Below are 20,634 nucleotides of genomic sequence, written 5' to 3'. Positions count from 1 at the left end.
ACAAATGCCATAATAAGAACGCATAATGTTCTCTTTTGGAGAATGGTTGTGAAATAAAATTTAATTCATGTCATAAACATATAATTTGAACAAGCTAAGGTATAAAAATCTTTACTACGTCATAAAATCTAACTATATCATAAAATCAAATCAATTGGGTACTAATTATCAATTGCATGTTATAAATGTTAGTTTTAGAGCTTTTTAATATTATTTAAAAAAACGATTCTCTGGAAAAATATTATAAACGGTTGCTTCCGTGAATCCGGAGCCTTGTGTATCACAATATATTATGAATTATTTTTTATCTGCATGACTTTTGGGTAAATTGTAATCTTTCTGCATCGTGAGATTGAAAGGAGATCGCCTTTGTAAGTGCACATTTAAATAGTAAAAGTCGACGAAAGCTTGTTGCCAATCTATCTGTATATTTATGAATGCATGTTATCGAATGTTGTTTGATTAAATAGTATTAATAAAAAAAAGAAAACCAACCACACGTTTGATCGTCTAAATGTAGCATTTTCTTTTGGAAAAGTATACTACCGAATATCGATTTGTAGTAAAGTGCGAATTAATCCGAAGATTCGGCACTAAAGACAGTTAGATGCCTTTACAGTGTGTTTGTACTGTAATTTGAAGACAGTTTTCGCTAATGGTTCCGTCAGTAAAATCCGGTATAATCCCCCATACTAACATTTTAAAAATAGGAAATACATTTGCGCAAGTTGATCGTTAAAAAATACTTAAAAACGAAATATATAAATATTATCCATCAACATCGTTATTACTTTTGGTTTATATCAATATTTATTATTATATGATATATACGAATATTTTTAATGAGAACTGCTTTAACTAATAGACTTGTTTGTTTTTGGACTGTGCAGGCACACCGAGAGGTACGTGATCATTTCATTTTAATTTATTTTTCATATTATCTACAATTTTCCTTATTCCTATTATATATAATAAATATACAAACAGTTTTACATTAAAAATGTATTCATATTAATCTATATTATCTTCGATATCAATCAAAATTGAATTCCATATAAAAGTCATTCTTCTTCATATTTACATCTAATTTACGTAAAAAATACGTAACGAATTAAATATGATATTTCGCTTCTTGTTGATATTGTCAATTTTTGTGTATACATTTTTATGGAACGCTTTATTTTAGGTATATTTATACAGTATCCTGCCGATGATGTAGATAGATAACCTAGGAAAATTTCTAATTAGAACTAATCGAAAGTTCCACTTGCGCCCTAGGCATTTACCCAAGTTGGTTATCCTTTAACACGGCCCTGTACAGGGGCAAATTAAACTTTTTCATAATGTTAGCCGGATACTGTGTAGAGGTTCGGAACAATCTCAGGAGTGAAACAAACCCTTACGAAATACTTTAATGAATTCCGCCATAGCTGAGGCATAGTCTGGAGGGAATTCTGTTTTCCGAAATTAAGGCAAGGGGAGGCTTATTGTTGAAAATGATTTTTCGAGAAGTTTGCCAAGGAAGTTTAGCGTGCGAATTTCGCTCATGAATGGCGTTAAATAGAAATTAACGTCCGGTGTTAAAAGTCAGTTTATTAAGCTATGTACATAGGTCATGCCAAAACTTTTTGAGATATTTTTGAATTGAAACAGATACACCTATGTTTATGTTAAAAAATGTTTTACTAAGTTAAAACTATTATATAGTTTTTTTTGTAAGGTCTTCCTATTTCGACAATGTTTAAAGTTTACTTAAAAAACATATTTGCTTTAATAAAATATTAATATATAACTTATAATTACATTTTCTACTTTGATTAAAATAGTATATGGTGCTTTGTTTAAAATAAATTAATTAAAAGCTGAGCTTTAAGCTTGACATAAAAATTATGAAATTTTATTGTAATTTTTTTATAAATATTATATATGTTTAAATAAAAAATCAATAACTTGATAGTTTTTTACACATGTGTTCTCTCCTTGAGAAGAATTTGTCGTTCTTCGCGTGCGACGTTGACCTTCGCACGGTGACGAAGGACAAGCGAAACACTTAAATTACTGTTTAAAATCTTAATTTTATCTTTGCTACATATTTTACAATAACAGTATAAAAAATAACGACAATTTACATCCCTAATATATTTTTCAATGTTTATATTTTCCATTAAAAGTACAAACGTGTTTCTTACAATCCATGAAACTTTTATATAATCCACTATTTAATATAGTCTTGCAAAACATTGTCCTTTCAATGTTTTATTTATCTGCAGAAACAGAAAAAAGTAACATATCTGACGAATGCGATATCCGCGGCATCACGAAGATGTAATTTTTTGCTAAAAATTCAGCGATGTCAATCGGTGCGTCATGTTTGTGTATCGTTTTCTTTTGATTGCTTTATGCAAACACCTTACGACATATTTAGAAAAAAGATACTGTTATTAGCATAGAAAAAAATAAGAGCAACATTGACATCCGGTTAAACTTGACGTGATTTTTTCTTCGATTTTCCGTTGTTTCCATTGCTTCTATTGAAATAACTTTTGTTTCGATGTCTTAACCATATGACACCTGTTAAGATGCTTTAAAGCATTTCTATCTCATCAGCAATTTCATTAAATAATTACACAGTAATTTATTTACTGTTTTTGTATAAAAATTAACAATTTTAAAACAATTTTGGTTTATGCCAAAAATGAGGATTTCTTGAGTAGCTAGGCAATTAATAAGTACAATCTTTTTTACATTCTTATCGATGGTTGATTTTCTAGACCTCCAATCTATTTTGTTATTTTTCTCAAATTTGCTCCTTTTTTTATGAACGTTTGCACCAATAATAAATCCTTTCTTAAGACATTTAATCTTTGTCAAAAATCTAACCTAACATTTGCACCTATTTACTGTATTTTATTCTATTAATAATGCAAATTCTATGATAGTCAATTTTTAAATAAATCGTTAAGCGTGACAAAATGCGTCGTCAAACTACGCGTACAATGTTGCTTATAAACATATTATATGGAGTAATTCATTATAAATATAGAAAAATACTATTAAAAATAAATAGCACACAAAATCTAAGAATTGTCGTTATTTTTTATTACAGCTCATATACGATTGATGAATATATAATATTTTTTTTCATAAAATAAAATCTTTTTTTGTAAAAATGACATATATTAGAGACAACTAATAACATTTTTAATTAATTAAGCACATAACTAATTAAATATTTGTGGCAAAAATATGTAGCAAAATAACGAATATATATATATGTCACAAGTAGTAATAAAAATGATATTTAAATAATTTTATTTTAGTCTAAAACATAACTTTAAATATTTAATCATAAAGATGTGATTAATATTTTGTCAAAACACTAGTGTTGTAAAACATTGAATTTTCCTACAAAATACGAGACCTTATAACAAAAATGCTGCAGAAATCTTTTGTGGAAAAATAATTATATATAAAAATAATTATACTATATTCCCTGTGCTGTGGCGTGAGCCGGTGCATTATCGTGACAAAGTAACATGTTTTGAATGCTCTAATTTCCACTCGTAGACGACTTTTAGCAGATATATTAAATTTATAAATGTTTTAAGTTGCGATAACTGTCTTGTAGTTAAGTAACAATCATTCTCCTTTCGACTCATAGTACCTTTATTTAAACAATTGTATAATATATGACATACTATTTAACCTAAACGTATATAACTATTACTTATATATTGATAAATTTAAAATTTTCAATATTTTAAGATTTTCACACTATTTAGTTAACCATTATTTAATCAATTTTTAGTAGATTGATTTAATATTGTAATCAGTATTGCGCTCATAATTCTACATTATACGATTCTGAGAAATTGCTATAAAATAATGGATACAGTGGCAATTTACGAGAAGCAGTTTTCAGTATAAATGTAACTCTCCACAGCTAAAAGTAAGTCTCTCGAGGACTATTTATCTGGTACCCGTGTCCGGAGAAAAGAGCAGTCATCCCGTATGCCCTGTCGTGGATTTTCAAACTTTCAGGAACACTTTTTTTACTGAAACTTAGTAGTGCTTAGAATAAACATTAATGGTATTTGATAGTAAAGTATCAACTTAATGTATGTTTGATACATGAAATTGATACTTCACTAATTTAGTAAAATCAACAAATAACCACTAGCATTTTCCAAGTATACTCAAATGTGAAGCTTTAGAGTAAATAAAAGTGAATATCTAATGTTGTAACATAAATGTGAATATCTCTATTTTTATAAACAAACTTTATAATAATGGTAGTGAAATGATTCAGAGATCATTTGAAAGGTTTACTGTACAAAGGATATTCGGATAGTAAAGATACAAATACAAAGCTAGTAATAATATTATATAAGTGATTTTTTACTCGCATGTGATTGTAGTGTGTTTTATATATCTGTGTTAATTTTTAAGTGCGAAGTTTGTTCCTATTTGACTACCTACTTGGGCTGTCGCGAGTGACAGCTGCGCTCGAAACTATTGATGCTTTCTAACATCACTTATTCAATTAAGAGGCGGATTAGAATAGAATAGAGGGAAGAATCATTTACATGGAGAGAACGAACAGACGAAGCTGAAAACAAAAATCATTAACGCTGAAAAATGGCACATCCTCTTTCTTTCCAAGGGTGAAAATTATATCATCAACACATACAGATTGACCTCAAAAAGATGTTTAAACATAAAAATATTTTTCCTGAACGCCACTAGATGACAATGCTACGGGTGTCTCTCTCCGTAAAGCTCCAACGCTGAAAAAAGTTCTGCATTTTCACCACTCAAAAACGGATACACTCATTCATGTAAAAAATCATTTAAAGAGGCGTTTAGCAATCGATAAACACACTGTAAATTCTGCGCGCGTTGGGTGCTTCAAAATAGAGCAGGTACGAAAATTCTATATCGTTGTGTTTATTATAGTTATTTTATAAATAAAACAAACATAAAATAAAGAAAAACAACAGAGATATCCACATTTATTTTTGTCCTGTATTTTGTGAGCTTTTGTGCATTTTAAAGCATTGAGATTTTAAGGAAAATGTTGCGGTTTTAATTTCATAATATATGATACATGAAAATTATATTATAAAGATAGACACTACCCTTCTTTACTTATCAAAAAAAATGTTGATAAAAATATTTCTTAATTGTTAAAAAATATATCATAAATAAAATCCCTGTTCTGTATAAATCACCATGTATTATATACTCACAGAACGATAAAGGATTTACTGGTGTGAATATAAAGTGACGATTAAAGGCTCTGATGATTCATGGTAACAATCAAAGCATAATTAGCGATATGATGGAGCTTTCGTTTATTGAACACGTACGTTTAATATAATTTGCAAGAAAAAATATAACTATAATATACACGTACTACGTCGATGTTTTATGTTAGAGTAGTTTTTGTGTGTCGTGTGTTGTAAAATATAGCTGTGAGAACTTAGTTTATGTGTTTAACTAAATAAATCATAAATTTAATAATAAGTATATAATAATTTTAAATTAATAAAATCTTTGAAAAACTACAGCAATCTCATATTTATGTAAAGCGTTATTTATATTAAGTTATATATTATAATAGTATTAAAAATTAGTATAAATTGTAAGTTTATTATATTATAAAATATATATTCATACATGTCTCATCAAATCATTAACTGTATATATCATTATCATGATACTATTATTTTACTTACATATTTACATAATTTATATATAAGAAATTTAATACAATATACGTTTATTCACTACGAATAATACATTTTTTATTATCTCTATAAAGCACTCTATATTTTCGAAGATTGCACGTAATTTGTAAATATGCTATAAATAAAACATTATAGTCATATATTTTTTACTCTATTACATTTAAAATACACACATAATTACATATGTGTGCCTGATTTTAATCATATAATATTGTCACCTCTTTATTTTATAAGAATAATAATGCATGTAGAGAGAGTTAAATAAGTAATATTAGAGTGATTGATAGATCTTATATATAAAATATATTCATTTCATTTTCATTAAAATATGTGATAATTATAATTCGGACACTTAAAAAGATCATGGCTTCATGTTATCTTAAATATATTATCCTACTGTATAGTCCTAATCACACTGCCTCTATTTTTTCTATATATAGGTATTTATTATGTAGACTTATATTATAGATATTTTAACTCTATCTAGGTTCATCCTGAGAACATTTTTTTTAATATCATGGTTCAACTTAATCCATTTATTGTTAATAAACAGTATCAAATGCTATTTTTGTCAGATATACCATATATTTTTTTCAATTCTATTCAAAGTGTCCGAAGTATGGTATATTATTATATAAAGGTTTCTCTGAATACAATATATATATAACTAGAGTTAATTTATAAAAATAGCAGATGTATACTGAAAATTGTTTGTTCTATAATTCAGAAACCCCGTTATGGCTCTTGCTCCAGATAGCCCCAATAAAAAACGAACGAGATCTGGTTGTATTGTTTCTGCTCACGTTCAGAGACATAACAGCCTTAAAACAACCGATCGAAACAGATGACACCAAAGGAGGTAATCAAATATTTTAATTTTATACTTGTAACAACATGCAATTCTAATGTGATGCTTTATACTTTTCAGGGCTTTCCAAGTTTGCCAAATTAGCAAGATCGGTGACGAGGAGTAGATCAGTGCTGGTATCACAGTTTTCTTCGCATCTTCCAAATCTCAAAGATCCGGCCAAGCAGAGCCACTTGGCTCATGTTAGTTTTAATCATGTCAGTGCACACGCTTTTTGATTAATACTGTTATTTTGTGTTAGCGTATCTTTGATTTTATTTTATTTATTATAAATAAGATAAGGGTTTGTATCCTACATGTACATACCTAAATATTCAATAAGAATGTTGAACTACCACTTTATACATGATAAATATTATTGAAGACTACCTGTAATATGTGTATACAGTTCCTAATTACAATTTGAATGACTTACCTTGATCATTAACTACAATCCACTGTTTAAATTTGATATATAATACAAGGGGTATTGAAAGCTTCGCGACTTAACACATAGAGGGCAGCACAAGATGTCCATGAAATATGCAGCTGAATCTCATGGGAAGGAAAGCATTGAAGATGATCCTCGCTCTAGAAGTACTGTAAATGCTATCACTAAAGAAAACATCAATGGCAGATCGTTAAATCAAGGATCAATAAATAAAAGAGCTAAGAATTAGTAAAAAATCTGCAAGGTGGGTTTTAACGGCTGATCAGAAACGTTTGTTTCTAGTCATTCTTCGACTTGTTGCTCTGCTATAAAGCTGATCGTGATATGTCTATAAAAGTATTTGCTGTCACCGATGAAATATTGGCTCGTTTCAAAGTTATAAGACAATTTCAATACGCCCGACAGCTGTTAAAAGAAAAAAGTAATCACAATAGTTATTAAAAAATCTGAAAAATCCAATATCACTTCAATCATTCTATAAGAAGTATAGAAACACTAAAAGAAAATATGTCAAACCCATCATATGTTTAAGATATGTGTAACTGTGTAAAATTTCAAGCGGATATGTTACATTGAACCATTTGTAGATAGCTGACAATGATTTTTTTGTAATATTTAACAGTTTTTAGCTTACTGTTTTCAAGTTTGAAATTAACTTTACTGTCTTGTGCCACTTGTGATAATAATAACTTTTTAATAATTTAGAACTATAAGTCAACGGAATGGTTTTAAATTTCTTTTTTCTGTAATATTAAGGCTAATGAACGATATTATCATATGGTTTTTTTTACCATCCTTTGGTAACAATGGTTTATCATCCTTTGGTTTTATTAATATCTTAGGTTATTATAAACTATTTAAAATTTAAAGAGTGGATTTAAATGGACTAATTATTTAATTTGCAAATTCTATAAATAACCAATTCATTTTCTAGAATACACAAATATATGTATGCTATGTATATTGCTAATGTATTTGCTTTTTAATGCAAATTTAATTGATCACTTTTATTTTATCTATCACCCATGTTACTCACTATATTAAATATGTATTTTTAACACTTTCCATGTCTGTCCATCTCGGATGTCGTAATCTGGTAATATTATTTTGTTTACATTTGCTTGTTTTAAACGTATGAAATTTATTGCAAAACGACAGCAGATGATGAGTCTGAACTCGGACGTAATGCCACAGTATCGTCAAGAAGCACCAAAGACTCCGCCTCACATTTTACTTCATTATTGCGCCTTCAAAGCAATATGGGACTGGATAATATTATGTCTTACGTTCTACACAGCCATTATGGTACCTTATAACGTAGCGTTTAAGAACAAAACCAGTGAAGATGTCTCCCTCCTCGTTGTTGATTCTATTGTAGATGTTATTTTCTTTATCGATATAGTATTAAATTTTCATACGACATTTGTTGGACCTGGGGGAGAAGTTGTTAGTGATCCAAAAGTTATTAGAATGAACTATTTGAAGTCTTGGTTTATTATAGATTTACTATCGTGTTTACCGTACGATGTGTTTAACGCGTTCGACCACGATGAAGATGTGAGTATCCGTCTGAGGGTAGATCAAAAAGAAAAGGCAATAATCTATACAATGTTCGTCTTACTAAAAACTCGCAAGTAGAACAATCTTGTGATATTATTTTTTTACAGAACGTTCTGCTGCGAATTTCTAGGTCAACGCAACTTTTTTTTAAAAAAAAATTATGTAGGTAGGTACTTAGATAATTATTTTCATTACAACAATAGGTTGTCATTTAAGTAGTAACTGGCTTTTCAAACATATTCTTTTCATTATCTTATCTTTGATAATTTTTTCAGAACGTAATTTAAATAATTATTAAAGTACACAATGAATTGCTTCAAAAAAAGCAATACTTGGGCCAATCAATGTAAAAATCGATTTTTCGATTCAAGAGATGATGCCAGTTGCAGCACGTTCATTTACTCAATTGTCAAGATAATGGATGAAGAGAAAAAGCTATCAGTTATTCAATTGAGTTCTTAAATTCCCTAAGTCCAATAATTTGGAACCATCAAACTGTGCATTGAAACACGGTTGGTTGTGAAGCATTAAACACATTCAAATGCCAGAATTCCATTGAATCTTAGAGATTTTCCTTTAATTCCCAATTTACCATGCCTTCGTCATGAAAATATCAATAAGTCACAAGGTAGGTCAATCATTAACAGGAATTGACTTGAGAGATGAATGCTTCTTTCATAGTCAATTTCACATCGCAATGTCATAATCAGTTAATCTAAGACACCTACACATTCTGACAGATAAAGATAATTCAATAAAAACATCATCTATGGTCAAGTATTGAAGGATACTATATAATTGGGAAAGGTTAGGTATGAAAGCTTGTATGTATGTAAAACTAGATCCTGGTATTTATATCTTACTTTGCTCTGATTGTGTTTTTATAGTTTGACTAACCTGATGGAAATTCTTCCATATTTACAGAATAAAGCTAGTTCAATAAGTGTATGATGTATAAATAAAAGAGAAGGTAATGTGTGATAGTAGATGATTGTTTATGTTGATGGAATAGGAGCTTGGTTGATGGTTTATAATTGGTTTATTGATTGAAGATTATATGTTTGCAGTACTTAAGTGAGTGATCTTGAAATGAGACAGTTATGTGGTATGCGTGGAGCTTTCATATGGAATATGTTGCTTGATTTGCCTTTACTTTTCGATTAACCCTCGTGTATAGAATGACTGTTTATTCTAACATGTATATTGACGATGAACGATTTGCATGTTTCAGGGAATTGGTAGTCTCTTTAGTGCTCTTAAAGTTGTAAGACTATTGCGATTGGGCCGAGTCGTCAGAAAGCTTGATCGATACCTCGAATACGGAGCGGCGATGCTGATTTTGCTCCTATGTTTTTATATGCTGGTTGCACATTGGCTCGCTTGCATCTGGTATTCGATAGGTCGCAGTGATGCCGATAACGGCTTGCAATACAGTTGGTTGTGGAAGTTGGCGAACGTTACGCAAAACCCCTACACCTACATATGGACAAACGAATCCAACGTACCGGAGTTAATCAACGGCCCTACACGGAAGACTATGTATGTGACAGCACTCTACTTCACGATGACGTGTATGACGTCTGTCGGGTTTGGCAACGTCGCCGCTGAGACGGATAACGAGAAGATCTTTACTATCTGCATGATGATCATAGCAGGTGGGGATCGGTGCTTCTGTTATTTGTCTGAGACGTAACAGGTGTGCCAGTCATAGCGAGCTTATTCTTTTTTACATTGGTTTTTTATACGTTCATTTTTTTATAAACACATAATGTAAATGTGCACAAAGAACTACCACCGTTTTATAAATTACGTCTCATATGTTTTCAACCGAGGGCTGAAATGAAGTGAAGCCAAAATCTAACACTTCGTTCATGCACTAACTAGCTTCAGAGAAGTACGTTTTAAATTTCTGGTTTCTCTATATTAAAATAAATTAAAATGCAAGTATATTATATGTATATTTAAAAATCTAAATAAGTGAACACTTATAGAGTATTTATTACATAAAGAGATGTCACTACTTGGTGTGTTTTATCTGAACGAAAAAAGTCTGGTGTAGATCTCATACCACTTCAGAACTTAATAGTCCAATTCTACACTAGAGTGCAATTCAATTCTATTCTAGAATAACATACATGCATCATAATACTAAAGTTGATGAATTAAGAAAGGTTTTACCTTCACACTACCAAAAAAGCTATTGAGCGCTTTGGTGCATGTTGTAAGTGCGACAGTCATTTAGTGCTACTCTTGCATTTTATGTTATCACTTTACTCTTCCTCAATCATACATCTATTATTAATTAAAAGTTTAAACGTCTTTACAAAATGTACAATTACATTTTTTAGTTTTATTTAAGAGAAGATCGGAAATTGTATTACTGTACTTCTCAAAATATAAAATGTGTTTTTAAAGTTGAATAAAAAAATTACTTTTTGTGAAAGGGTTGTAGTTGTTTATGCACTCTTATGTATTTGAGTTAGCTTATGAGTTATACTTTGTTTTTATCATTTTGTTACCAAAGCTAGATTTTATCTAAAAATATTAAAAATATCACCATATCCATCATTACTATAAACGTATAACGTAGATAGCAATGAGATATGCCATTTTGATATTTTAAGATGAAATCTTTAGTTACATCATTTATTTTGACTGCAATTAATATGTTGATTGCCTCACCTGTGTATGTCTAGTGGTAAATCACAAATATGTCATGATACGTTGGAGTTCTGTCACTATCTATATTCTATGCCTGTTTGGGTCTATTTTATATTGAAACAAATATAATAAACTTTTCAAAAGTGATTGTGTGCGTGCGTGTGTGTTTCTTTTATATAATTTGATATATATATATTTAACGCTAACGAGTTCTATCATAGCCCTGCTGTACGCCACCATATTCGGTCACGTCACAACCATAATCCAACAAATGACCAGCGCTACTGCAAAGTACCACGATATGCTCAACAACGTAAGGGAGTTCATGAAACTACACGAAGTTCCGAAGGCGCTCAGCGAACGAGTCATGGACTACGTTGTCTCCACTTGGGCGATGACCAAAGGATTAGATACGGATAAGGTAAATCAGGTCAGGAAAACAAAATGACTGAATTATATTGGTCGAGTGCATTTTATTAATAAAATAAAATTTTATCCTTTATAATAATGCATTGTTTTAAATTTTTATATATTATACATAACTTTTTGATCCTCAATTTAACAGCACATAAATGAACATAGTTGCAATTTTTGTCATATATATCTATAAGATAAATTTATTTACTTATTATAGAGTGGTGAATATAAAGCATTAATGTTTATAAAAAAAAATTTGGGATAACTTTGCTAACCATTTTCATATACAATAATTTTTAATGATTTTTATATACCTACAAATACATACATATGCCAAATTAATAACAAATCAAGCATTGCAAACAGATATTTATTGCATATTATGTTACATTATTAGATACATATACAAAAATGAACGCAACATGGTATGTCAATTCCGCTGAAAAGCACAGTCTCTCTGTTGGAAACAGGCCCTCGGTGGCATGGTTCTAGGGACTGTAGTTTCTGGGGGTGCCAATGGGGAACCTTGTGTAGAGTTGTAGTCTTTTGAGGTGGGGGAAAAGTGCTAATGCGGAGCCTCGGTAGTGGAATCTTTGCTGACTTCTTTTAATCTTTGGTTGTGACATTACAGGCGCTAGGCCAATGTGTTACAACAGGCTCAACACAATCAACATACACAAGTAGATAATGAGATACCAAAAATTCGCTCTGTAAATTAGTGACAAACTATCATTACAACTTATAATTTTTATTTAAATTATTCATCAGTGAGATTAAGAAAATCTAAAAAAACTTTATTTGTGATTATTAGTCAGAATTATAATTATATAATAGTCATTATTTTTAATCTCTTTGGTATGATAGAAATTTAACAACAATAGGGTTCATGTATTAGTTATCTATACCACTGGTCTATTGTGCTTGTGATCTTTGCGGGTTTTTTGGGGATACATAACTTTCTGGGAAGGGGGGGGGGGGCTGTGATTAACGTTCAGATTGCCTGTTATAAGTTGTCTCATATGGTAGGAGTTTAAAGGAACGATATTCGTAAATTTGGATCATTTATCATAATATAATTACTATTGATGAGCCATACCTTATCACACCGCACCATTTAAATTCCGTTTTTTTCGTACGTATGACACATATTTGTTAGGTGCTATGTTTATTAATCATACAGGATATAATATGTCTATTATCATACAAATTTTTCATTTATTTGAGTGCTCTTAGCACTCTTAGCTCGCATCAGTGATAGGAATTTTGACAAACCAACGAATAAATTAGTTTGTATTCGGTAAAATTGAGGGTACCACAAAAAATTACATTAACTGCTTTACGCACACGATGAGGATTTTTTATTTTATATTTAATTTACCACATCGTGACATACAGTATCGTTGTATTATTAAAACACATATTTGGTGCATTTTTTTTTTATTTAATAATTTAAAATTGTGCATCTTCGTTACTTGTTCTCGATAACCTGTGTCAAATAGTGGCGGAGGGATACAAGTCCAGAAGATTTTTTCAATTTGCTTATTAAACCTAAGGGATTCTGTTATGCTGTACCAAAACACAAAAATGTTTCTTTCCTGAAATTAAGATTAGTATAGTTGTAGCAAAACTTTTTATTTTAATTAATAGTGGAAAACAACACAATAAAAAATCAAAATCATTTAACTTTGTATTATCCAATATTTACAATAATGTAGTACTTAGTTTTTTAGTATTGTGTTACTTTGAAGAGTTTGTACAGTCGTTGTGGATTACGTTTAATATCAGGTTAAGATTGAAGACTAGTATTATAGAAAATATTTGGCGATAAGATTTGAAATTAAAGAAAAAGCCCTTAGCGGTTGTTGAGAAAATCAGTACCTGAACATAAGAAAGACAAAATCACTCGCTCGCAGCTTGGAACGGAGTGTTGTCGTTATGCAACATAGTTTCTATGCCAAATTATAAGCACAACGATTTTTTATTATACAAATAAACTTTTATGCTTTATATGCACTATCTGGTATATGCTTTCACAAATGAAACGTTCCAATTATATGTATTTTAATTGCTTTGCTATACACGGTACAAATGTACTCTTAATTATTTTCCATACCTTTCTCTCCATCTATCTATCTATTTTTAGAGACATACCTAAACATACGTATAACAGTTTTACTTAAGCTAGAAATTTTAACTGTCACACAAATCATACTACAGTCTCTTTTCTTAAAGATAACATTTTCAACAAGCTGTGAATAAATGCTTACATATGACTTCTAAAATCAATATCATACAAACTGAATTTTAGTAACATTATTATTGGTAATTTGATTTGAAATTTAGTTTTTAATATATATCTTTACTCGATGGTAACCAAATGTTTATTTGAGAATGAAACTACTGTACTTATTTTGACAAAACTATCTACTTTTTCTTAGGATATGTAAGTAACGAACAATTTTAAAATTACTTTTCTTATTTAAATGTAATTTAGTATTCTGCCCAAAAAATCATTGTCTGATATTAATTCTAGACGTCACATACATTGTTGGTATATTTAAGACAATATCAATATTCACAATTTTTATATATCATGCACTTTTAAATTCGATTAGCGGATTTCTTATAGTCAATAAGATATAACGTGATTTTAATGTTGAAAGTTTTATGCATTTTGTGAGTATCATTCATTATATTCTTACGTTTGATTATTTATATATCATTTTTGATATTCATAAATTATATTGGTGTACGTACAACGTATGAGAAAGCAATTAAAAACGATTTTTTAAATATCATATATATGAAAATTTATTTATTTATTATACTAATTGATAAATTGTCTTTTCTGTGAGCACTCACAAAAAAATCATTTTGTTTCGGACCAATAATGTAAAACTTACATGAAAAAATTAAATATAATTACTATACTCTGTTCGATATTAGTCGGTATGCAACTATTTTCAATTCATATATTGTAATAATCAATTCTCAGAAAATATTTTTCTGTATTTATTGCATAATCTGTAATTTATAATATTAGTTAAACAAAAAAATAATATAGTTAGTGTATTTGGTATGATTATAGTATGAACATATAATAGCTTCGGTCAAAGCTGACCAATCAAATGCTGCTGCCAGTGCTTTGCATAGTACTGACTGCATAACGGACAGAGTATTCAAACATTTACTGTTTGATATAAAATATATTTATTTTTTACATTCTAGGTGCTAAATTACTGTCCGAAAGACATGAAAGCAGATATATGTGTACATTTAAATAGAAAAGTATTTAATGAACATCCAGCGTTTCGGTTAGCTTCCGACGGTTGCCTTAGGGCTCTCGCAATGCATTTCACCATGTCTCATTCTGCACCTGGAGATTTACTATATCACACCGGAGAATCGATCGATTCTCTATGTTTCATTGTAACTGGCAGTCTTGAAGTGATACAAGACGATGAAGTTGTTGCCATTTTAGGTATGGGTAATACATGTCCGTATATATTTTGTATATTTAAATCCTATAATCAATATTTATGTATGTTTTTGTGTGTTTTTCAGGCAAAGGAGATGTATTCGGAGATTCATTTTGGAAAGATAGTGCAGTAGGCCAATCGGCAGCAAACGTTAGAGCTCTTACATATTGTGATTTACATACAATCAAAAGAGATAAGTTGTTGGAAGTTCTTGATTTTTATCAAGCTTTTGCTAATAGTTTTGCAAGAAATCTTATACTTACGTATAACTTAAGACATAGATTAATATTTAGAAAAGTAGCCGACGTTCGAAGAGAGAAAGAACTAGCTGAGAGGCGAAAAAACGAACCGCAGTTGGATCAAACGCAAGATCATCTGGTGAGAAAGATATTCTCTAAGTTTAGAAGAGATAGATCGGTGCACACGCCGCCGGCTATACCGCCGCCCGGCGGAACTGATGCAGAGAAAGGCGATACAAGCGACGAGAAGAGCACTACTGTACGTCCAATGTCCACGACAAAACTGTCCGCAGTAGCTGAGAAAGAAGATGGTACTGTCACAGCTCCGAGTACAGCGGGGCCGCCTGTAACAATGGCCAAGCGACCGAGTAAATGGGGACGATTGCTTGGCAGTTCAAGTTTAGATTCTGGATCTGAGACGACTCCTGCTCCGCCGCCTCCATCTTTCACCCGTAGTCTTAGCGCCAGAGATGCAGCAAAAGAACGGCCTCATTCTTCTTCTTCGTCCGGCTCGGGATCAGCGGCTGCTCCTCCTCACGCATCTGGAAACAAAGTATTTCCAAAATTACAAAAACTATCCACCACAACAGCTCCTCAAGTCAAGAGGCAAGATACCATAGAAGAAATAGTCGAAGTAGAAGACATGGTGAGGGAAAGAGCACGGATAGATAGATCATTGAGCTTGAGAAAAGTGGATTCTTATGATTATGGGTTGCGTGACCCGACTGCTGCTTTACTATACGCTCCCCCAGATCCTCCTGATTGTAGGGATTTGATGGCAAATTTAATGGATTTCAAAGTTGACGTGAAACTAGAGATTCAGAGGCTTAATCAAAAGATGGGTCGTATGGAAGATTTGCTCGGAGAGCTTGTGGCACGTTTATCAGGCGGTAGTTCATCTGGATCGCAAGCGTCTCCTGGTGAGCCTCCCGGAGAAGGATCGACAACGGCTGCAGGTTCATCAGCACAAGGTGGAAATGGTCTCGGACCTATTTTACTTAGAAAGCGACGCTCGAAAAGTCGCGTTAAAGGTACTGCACCCACGCCTCCGGGTCCGTCGTCTCCTCCGCATCCGAGAGAGTTTCTTTAGCAGTTGTTAGAAGAAAACTAAAGAGTAATTTATGAATATTGCTACAAAAAGAAATGAGAATATCTTTGTTATTTGGTTTCATTTTTAACATATAGATTTTGAAATCTTTAACTTTCATTAATACATACTCTACATCTGATTATAATGGCTTTCATTGGCATTATTAATGCAGTCAAACATATGCTCTTATAGATACTTTTAACTTATCCTTATTATGTGGGTAAGATTTATTATACACTTCTTTCTTACAGTGTCAAAGATAATTTTGAGGGGGTTTAATTTACAATTAATAATGATTCCAAGTTGCTTTATTTTTACCCAATATGTGTCTGCCCTGAATTGCCTGACCATATTTACATATTTCTTGTGAAAGATCTTCGTTTAACTTCACAAGAAATCTGTTTTTTCTTCTAATATGCAATGTTATATAAGCGGATCTGATCTCATTGGCTCTAATTCTCCATATTTTCAACTAGTTCTGGAATTAATTTAGGCTCTTCTGTAGATATTTTGAGTACAGTATCTTTGTGTAATACAAGAAGAGCTGTATCATCTGCGAATGTGGCCATTGTGGTGGCATTTGTAGTAGCAGTACATATTAAATAAAAAATCCCTTACTATAGCAAAAGACCTGACTACATATAATACTAAAACGAGCCAACCTTTTTACAGTGCCAACTGCATATATGTATGTATGTAATAATACATTTCAGTTTGCTAAAGTTGTCAGGAGAATTCGTATATGTGCTGAGTATGTGTGAGTGTGCACTACTGCTGTTTTACTGTACGACTGCCGCTTGTGTTTTTTCTTCACTTGGTTGTTTGTCAGTGTTCAATGTCAGAATTATCTTCCTGATAATCTTAGATTGTTATTAGCTAAAGTAGCAACTGCAGCGATGCTATTTAGTGCTTGGACTGTTGGATCTTTGAATATGGAAAATTAGATAAAATTTCACTACTCTTATTCGACGTGCATTATTAATACTGTATATTCTTAAAATATGTCAGATAGTTCTGAATCTAGTTTAAGTTCACCTGACTACAGTATCTTTCTGGAATAGAAGTAGAACTGTATGATCTTGCGAAGGTGTCATTTGTACTAACATAACATATTAAATTAAAAATCCTTTACCGTTGCAAAATGAGTCCATATTTTAACAATGCCGACAGCATATATGTATGTGATAATAAATTTTAGTTTGCTCGTACTGTCAGGAAATTTCGTATGTGTATATGTTAGGCTGGGCTTACTTGCTAAGTGTGTGTGAGTGCGGGCAGCCGCCGTTTACAGCCCATACGACTGTCGCTTGTGTTTTAATTCTTTACTTCGATACTAAATTTTCCCCTTGAAAAGCTAAGATTGTTATGAGTTCATGAAGCCATTGCAGTGATGATATTTAGTGCCCGGTCTGTTAGATCTTGAAACGTTGTAAAAAATATACTTAAAAATTGATGAAGATATTATTATTTCTTTTTGAAGCAAGATTTGTATATTACTCTTTGTATATGCATCACCGGGGTCCACATACGATATATAGATAATTATAAAATAACTATGATGTAATATATTGTATATACTATATGTATAGCTTATTGCGCTATATGTATGTATATATACATTAAAATGCATATACATATATACCTAAATAGCAAAACATATAGAATTAGTGCTTAGATACATTATGGTATTGGTCGCCGCCTTCAAAGCACTAATATTATGACTTTATTTATGTTTACGATCATGAGTGCGTTTGATTTGTTGTATCGTTATATATCTTGGGAAATCTTGAAAATTATTTTAGTTAGATAATTTTACGTATTATTATATATGGTTGTTATGAATATACATTATTTTAGGATGAAAAAATAAGAAATAAATTAATGAAAATTAGTTTCCAAAATGACTGACATAAATGGAAATTGATATAATATTATATACACACATATAAAATATATATAATATATAAAACATATATTGTACACAAAAAGGGGTGGCAAATTTTATAAAAATAGATTATATATTATGATATTTTGGAATTGTTCAGATTAAATAAAAAAAATAATTAAACACATCTTCATGAATCATTAAATCAAAATTTATAATGATGGATTAGAACTATGTTTTTTTAAAGCAAGGCACAAAAATAGTATTTTGTCACCCTTAATTGAATAGTCGACAAGTATATACATATAGTATGTATATATAATATACGTGTATAGGTATAATATTATACTTGTATAAAAGGGAATTGATTTTTGTGTTGATTTAATTATTTTTTATTTATTCATTGAAAAATATGCATATTGTCATTAAACGTTCCGTTATTTATTTGTCATTCACATATATGTATTGTTAACTGTGTACTTCCAAACTTTATTTACCATAAATAAAGTTGTGTAAATTAAAATTGAGCTTGAATTGTTGAAAATATGAAATGGAATAGCGAGAGCTATTACCTGCCATGGTTAAACTGTTAAAGAAGCCTACATCAATATTAACGTGATAGATAAAATAAGTAACAAAGTAAGTAGGTTTACTATCACTAGTTACTTTATATCATAAGCTTGTTAAACATTACTTTATAAAAATGGATCTTTTCAAGCTTTATCATAATGAAAATTTGTAAGTTTTAAATACAAGACGAATAATATATATATATTTATATATGATTAGACGCGCCTTATAAACATATACATATATTACATGTATATTTATCTTAAATACTATTGTACCTTTGTATATACTATATATACTGTACTATTCAATGCACATATAGACAGACTGGAAAATGTATCACATTTTATAGGATACAATGTTACGATATTAAACTCAAATGGCACTGGCACTGATTGATTAATAATTATAAATTGTTTATTTTTCTCTAAAAAATTGGCTAAGCTTTCAAAAGCTTGTCTTTTAGTAAGTTGATGACAATGCTTAGGAATGCATTCTAATGGCGTCTTGCCTTTATAATGTTTTCTTATCTATTATTATTATTATTATAAAAGCAAAAATATAATAGAGATAATAGTATTGAAGATATTCAATTTCGACAGTGTTGCAGATACATAAGAATATATATTTATATATATGTATATTTACAAGGGTCTATAGTCTTTTTTACGTTGGAAAGTCTTCCTTCGGTGACGTGAAGCGTGCTTGTTTTACTTAAATCTCGTAGATACAACAAATAATAACGAGATTGAAAATCAATCTCTAATCTTAACCCATAGTAATACATATTCTGATTAAAAAGTATCCAATCTAGATTACCTATCTAATTAATTATAGTCCCTTTATAAGTTAATTCACATTGCAATGAGAAACATGTCATAAAATATTGTTTTTCAAAGTACCTTTCTTTGTTAAAATACTTCTCTCAGTAGTATATTTACTCCTGTAAGCTTTATTGATAGCTATTTTTGAGATCTTAATAGTCAGGAACTTTGAGTTATTGTGCGTTGTGAAGGGCCATATCAGGGAAGAAGGAGCATCTATAAAAATCTAGATAATAAAAAATCTTACCGGCTGTATTTTCTTGACTATTTTGGAGTTTCTGCTAATTATAGGTCTGCTAGAACTTTGTTCTCGGGGTTTTTAAAACATTAATACTATAAGTTTATATAAGTTTTTTTAATAAGTTTTTTAAACATTAATAATGAGTCTCACCCGTTGCTTCATTTTGTCTTGAAAATCAAATGCGATGAAATGTAAGTGTGACGATCACGACTGTTTGACAACGACTGAAGGTCTGTAAAATCTGGAAAAATTAACACATATTTAGTATGGTTGACACATTAAAAAATAAGATTGGATACTTTTTGATCAGATCTTGTAATTTCTTTATATATTCAGTGGCCGCTCTTTATATTCCTTTACCTTCAAACAGGAATTTGGGGCCTTAATTATTGCATCGTGTATGGACGACTTATGATATTGTATAAAATCAACGAATTACAAATGATAAAATCTACTTTTGCTCTTTCATTCGTGTTGAAGAAGTTTGGACGCATTCATTTTGTGCCTGAATAACGTTTCCTACTACTCTATTGCAAATACAAAGATGTATTTTTTTAATAAAATTCTTACAATCTTCATTAACTTAATGGGTCATATTAACATCGTATATATATATAACA

At 30.4% G+C, this 20,634-nt stretch overlaps 1 protein-coding gene and 1 long non-coding RNA gene across 5 annotated transcripts in view; one reads left to right on the top strand and one right to left on the bottom strand.

Annotated features, from left to right (window-relative positions):
• Positions 1 to 16,586, top strand: part of eag (potassium voltage-gated channel protein ether a go-go) — a 142,367-nt gene extending 125,781 nt beyond the window's left edge. For 2 of the 4 annotated variants that reach the window (XM_088195965.1, XM_088195964.1), the window contains exons 6-12: positions 6,478 to 6,609; positions 6,679 to 6,815; positions 8,207 to 8,605; positions 9,840 to 10,263; positions 11,491 to 11,690; positions 14,915 to 15,173; positions 15,251 to 16,586. In XM_088195965.1, the coding sequence (XP_088052091.1) occupies positions 6,478 to 6,609; positions 6,679 to 6,815; positions 8,207 to 8,605; positions 9,840 to 10,263; positions 11,491 to 11,690; positions 14,915 to 15,173; positions 15,251 to 16,494 (2,795 nt within the window). In that variant the 3' untranslated portion in view covers positions 16,495 to 16,586. The remainder of the gene's footprint in view (positions 1 to 6,477; positions 6,610 to 6,678; positions 6,816 to 8,206; positions 8,606 to 9,839; positions 10,264 to 11,490; positions 11,691 to 14,914; positions 15,174 to 15,250) is intronic. The other 2 variants (XM_088195967.1, XM_088195966.1) reach the window with 2 other exon arrangements.
• Positions 15,496 to 20,634, bottom strand: part of LOC148230995 (uncharacterized) — a 260,014-nt gene continuing 254,875 nt past the window's right edge. Inside the window, exon 2 of the long non-coding RNA XR_015811207.1 lies at positions 15,496 to 20,255. This is a non-coding gene — a long non-coding RNA (uncharacterized LOC148230995). The remainder of the gene's footprint in view (positions 20,256 to 20,634) is intronic.

Source organism: Plectrocnemia conspersa, unplaced genomic scaffold, assembly GCF_051122295.1.
Source record: "Plectrocnemia conspersa isolate PC_06_02 unplaced genomic scaffold, ASM5112229v1 ptg000010l, whole genome shotgun sequence".
In the NCBI taxonomy this organism is placed as follows: domain Eukaryota; kingdom Metazoa; phylum Arthropoda; class Insecta; order Trichoptera; family Polycentropodidae; genus Plectrocnemia; species Plectrocnemia conspersa.
This window is presented reverse-complemented; position numbering and strand designations above follow the sequence as displayed.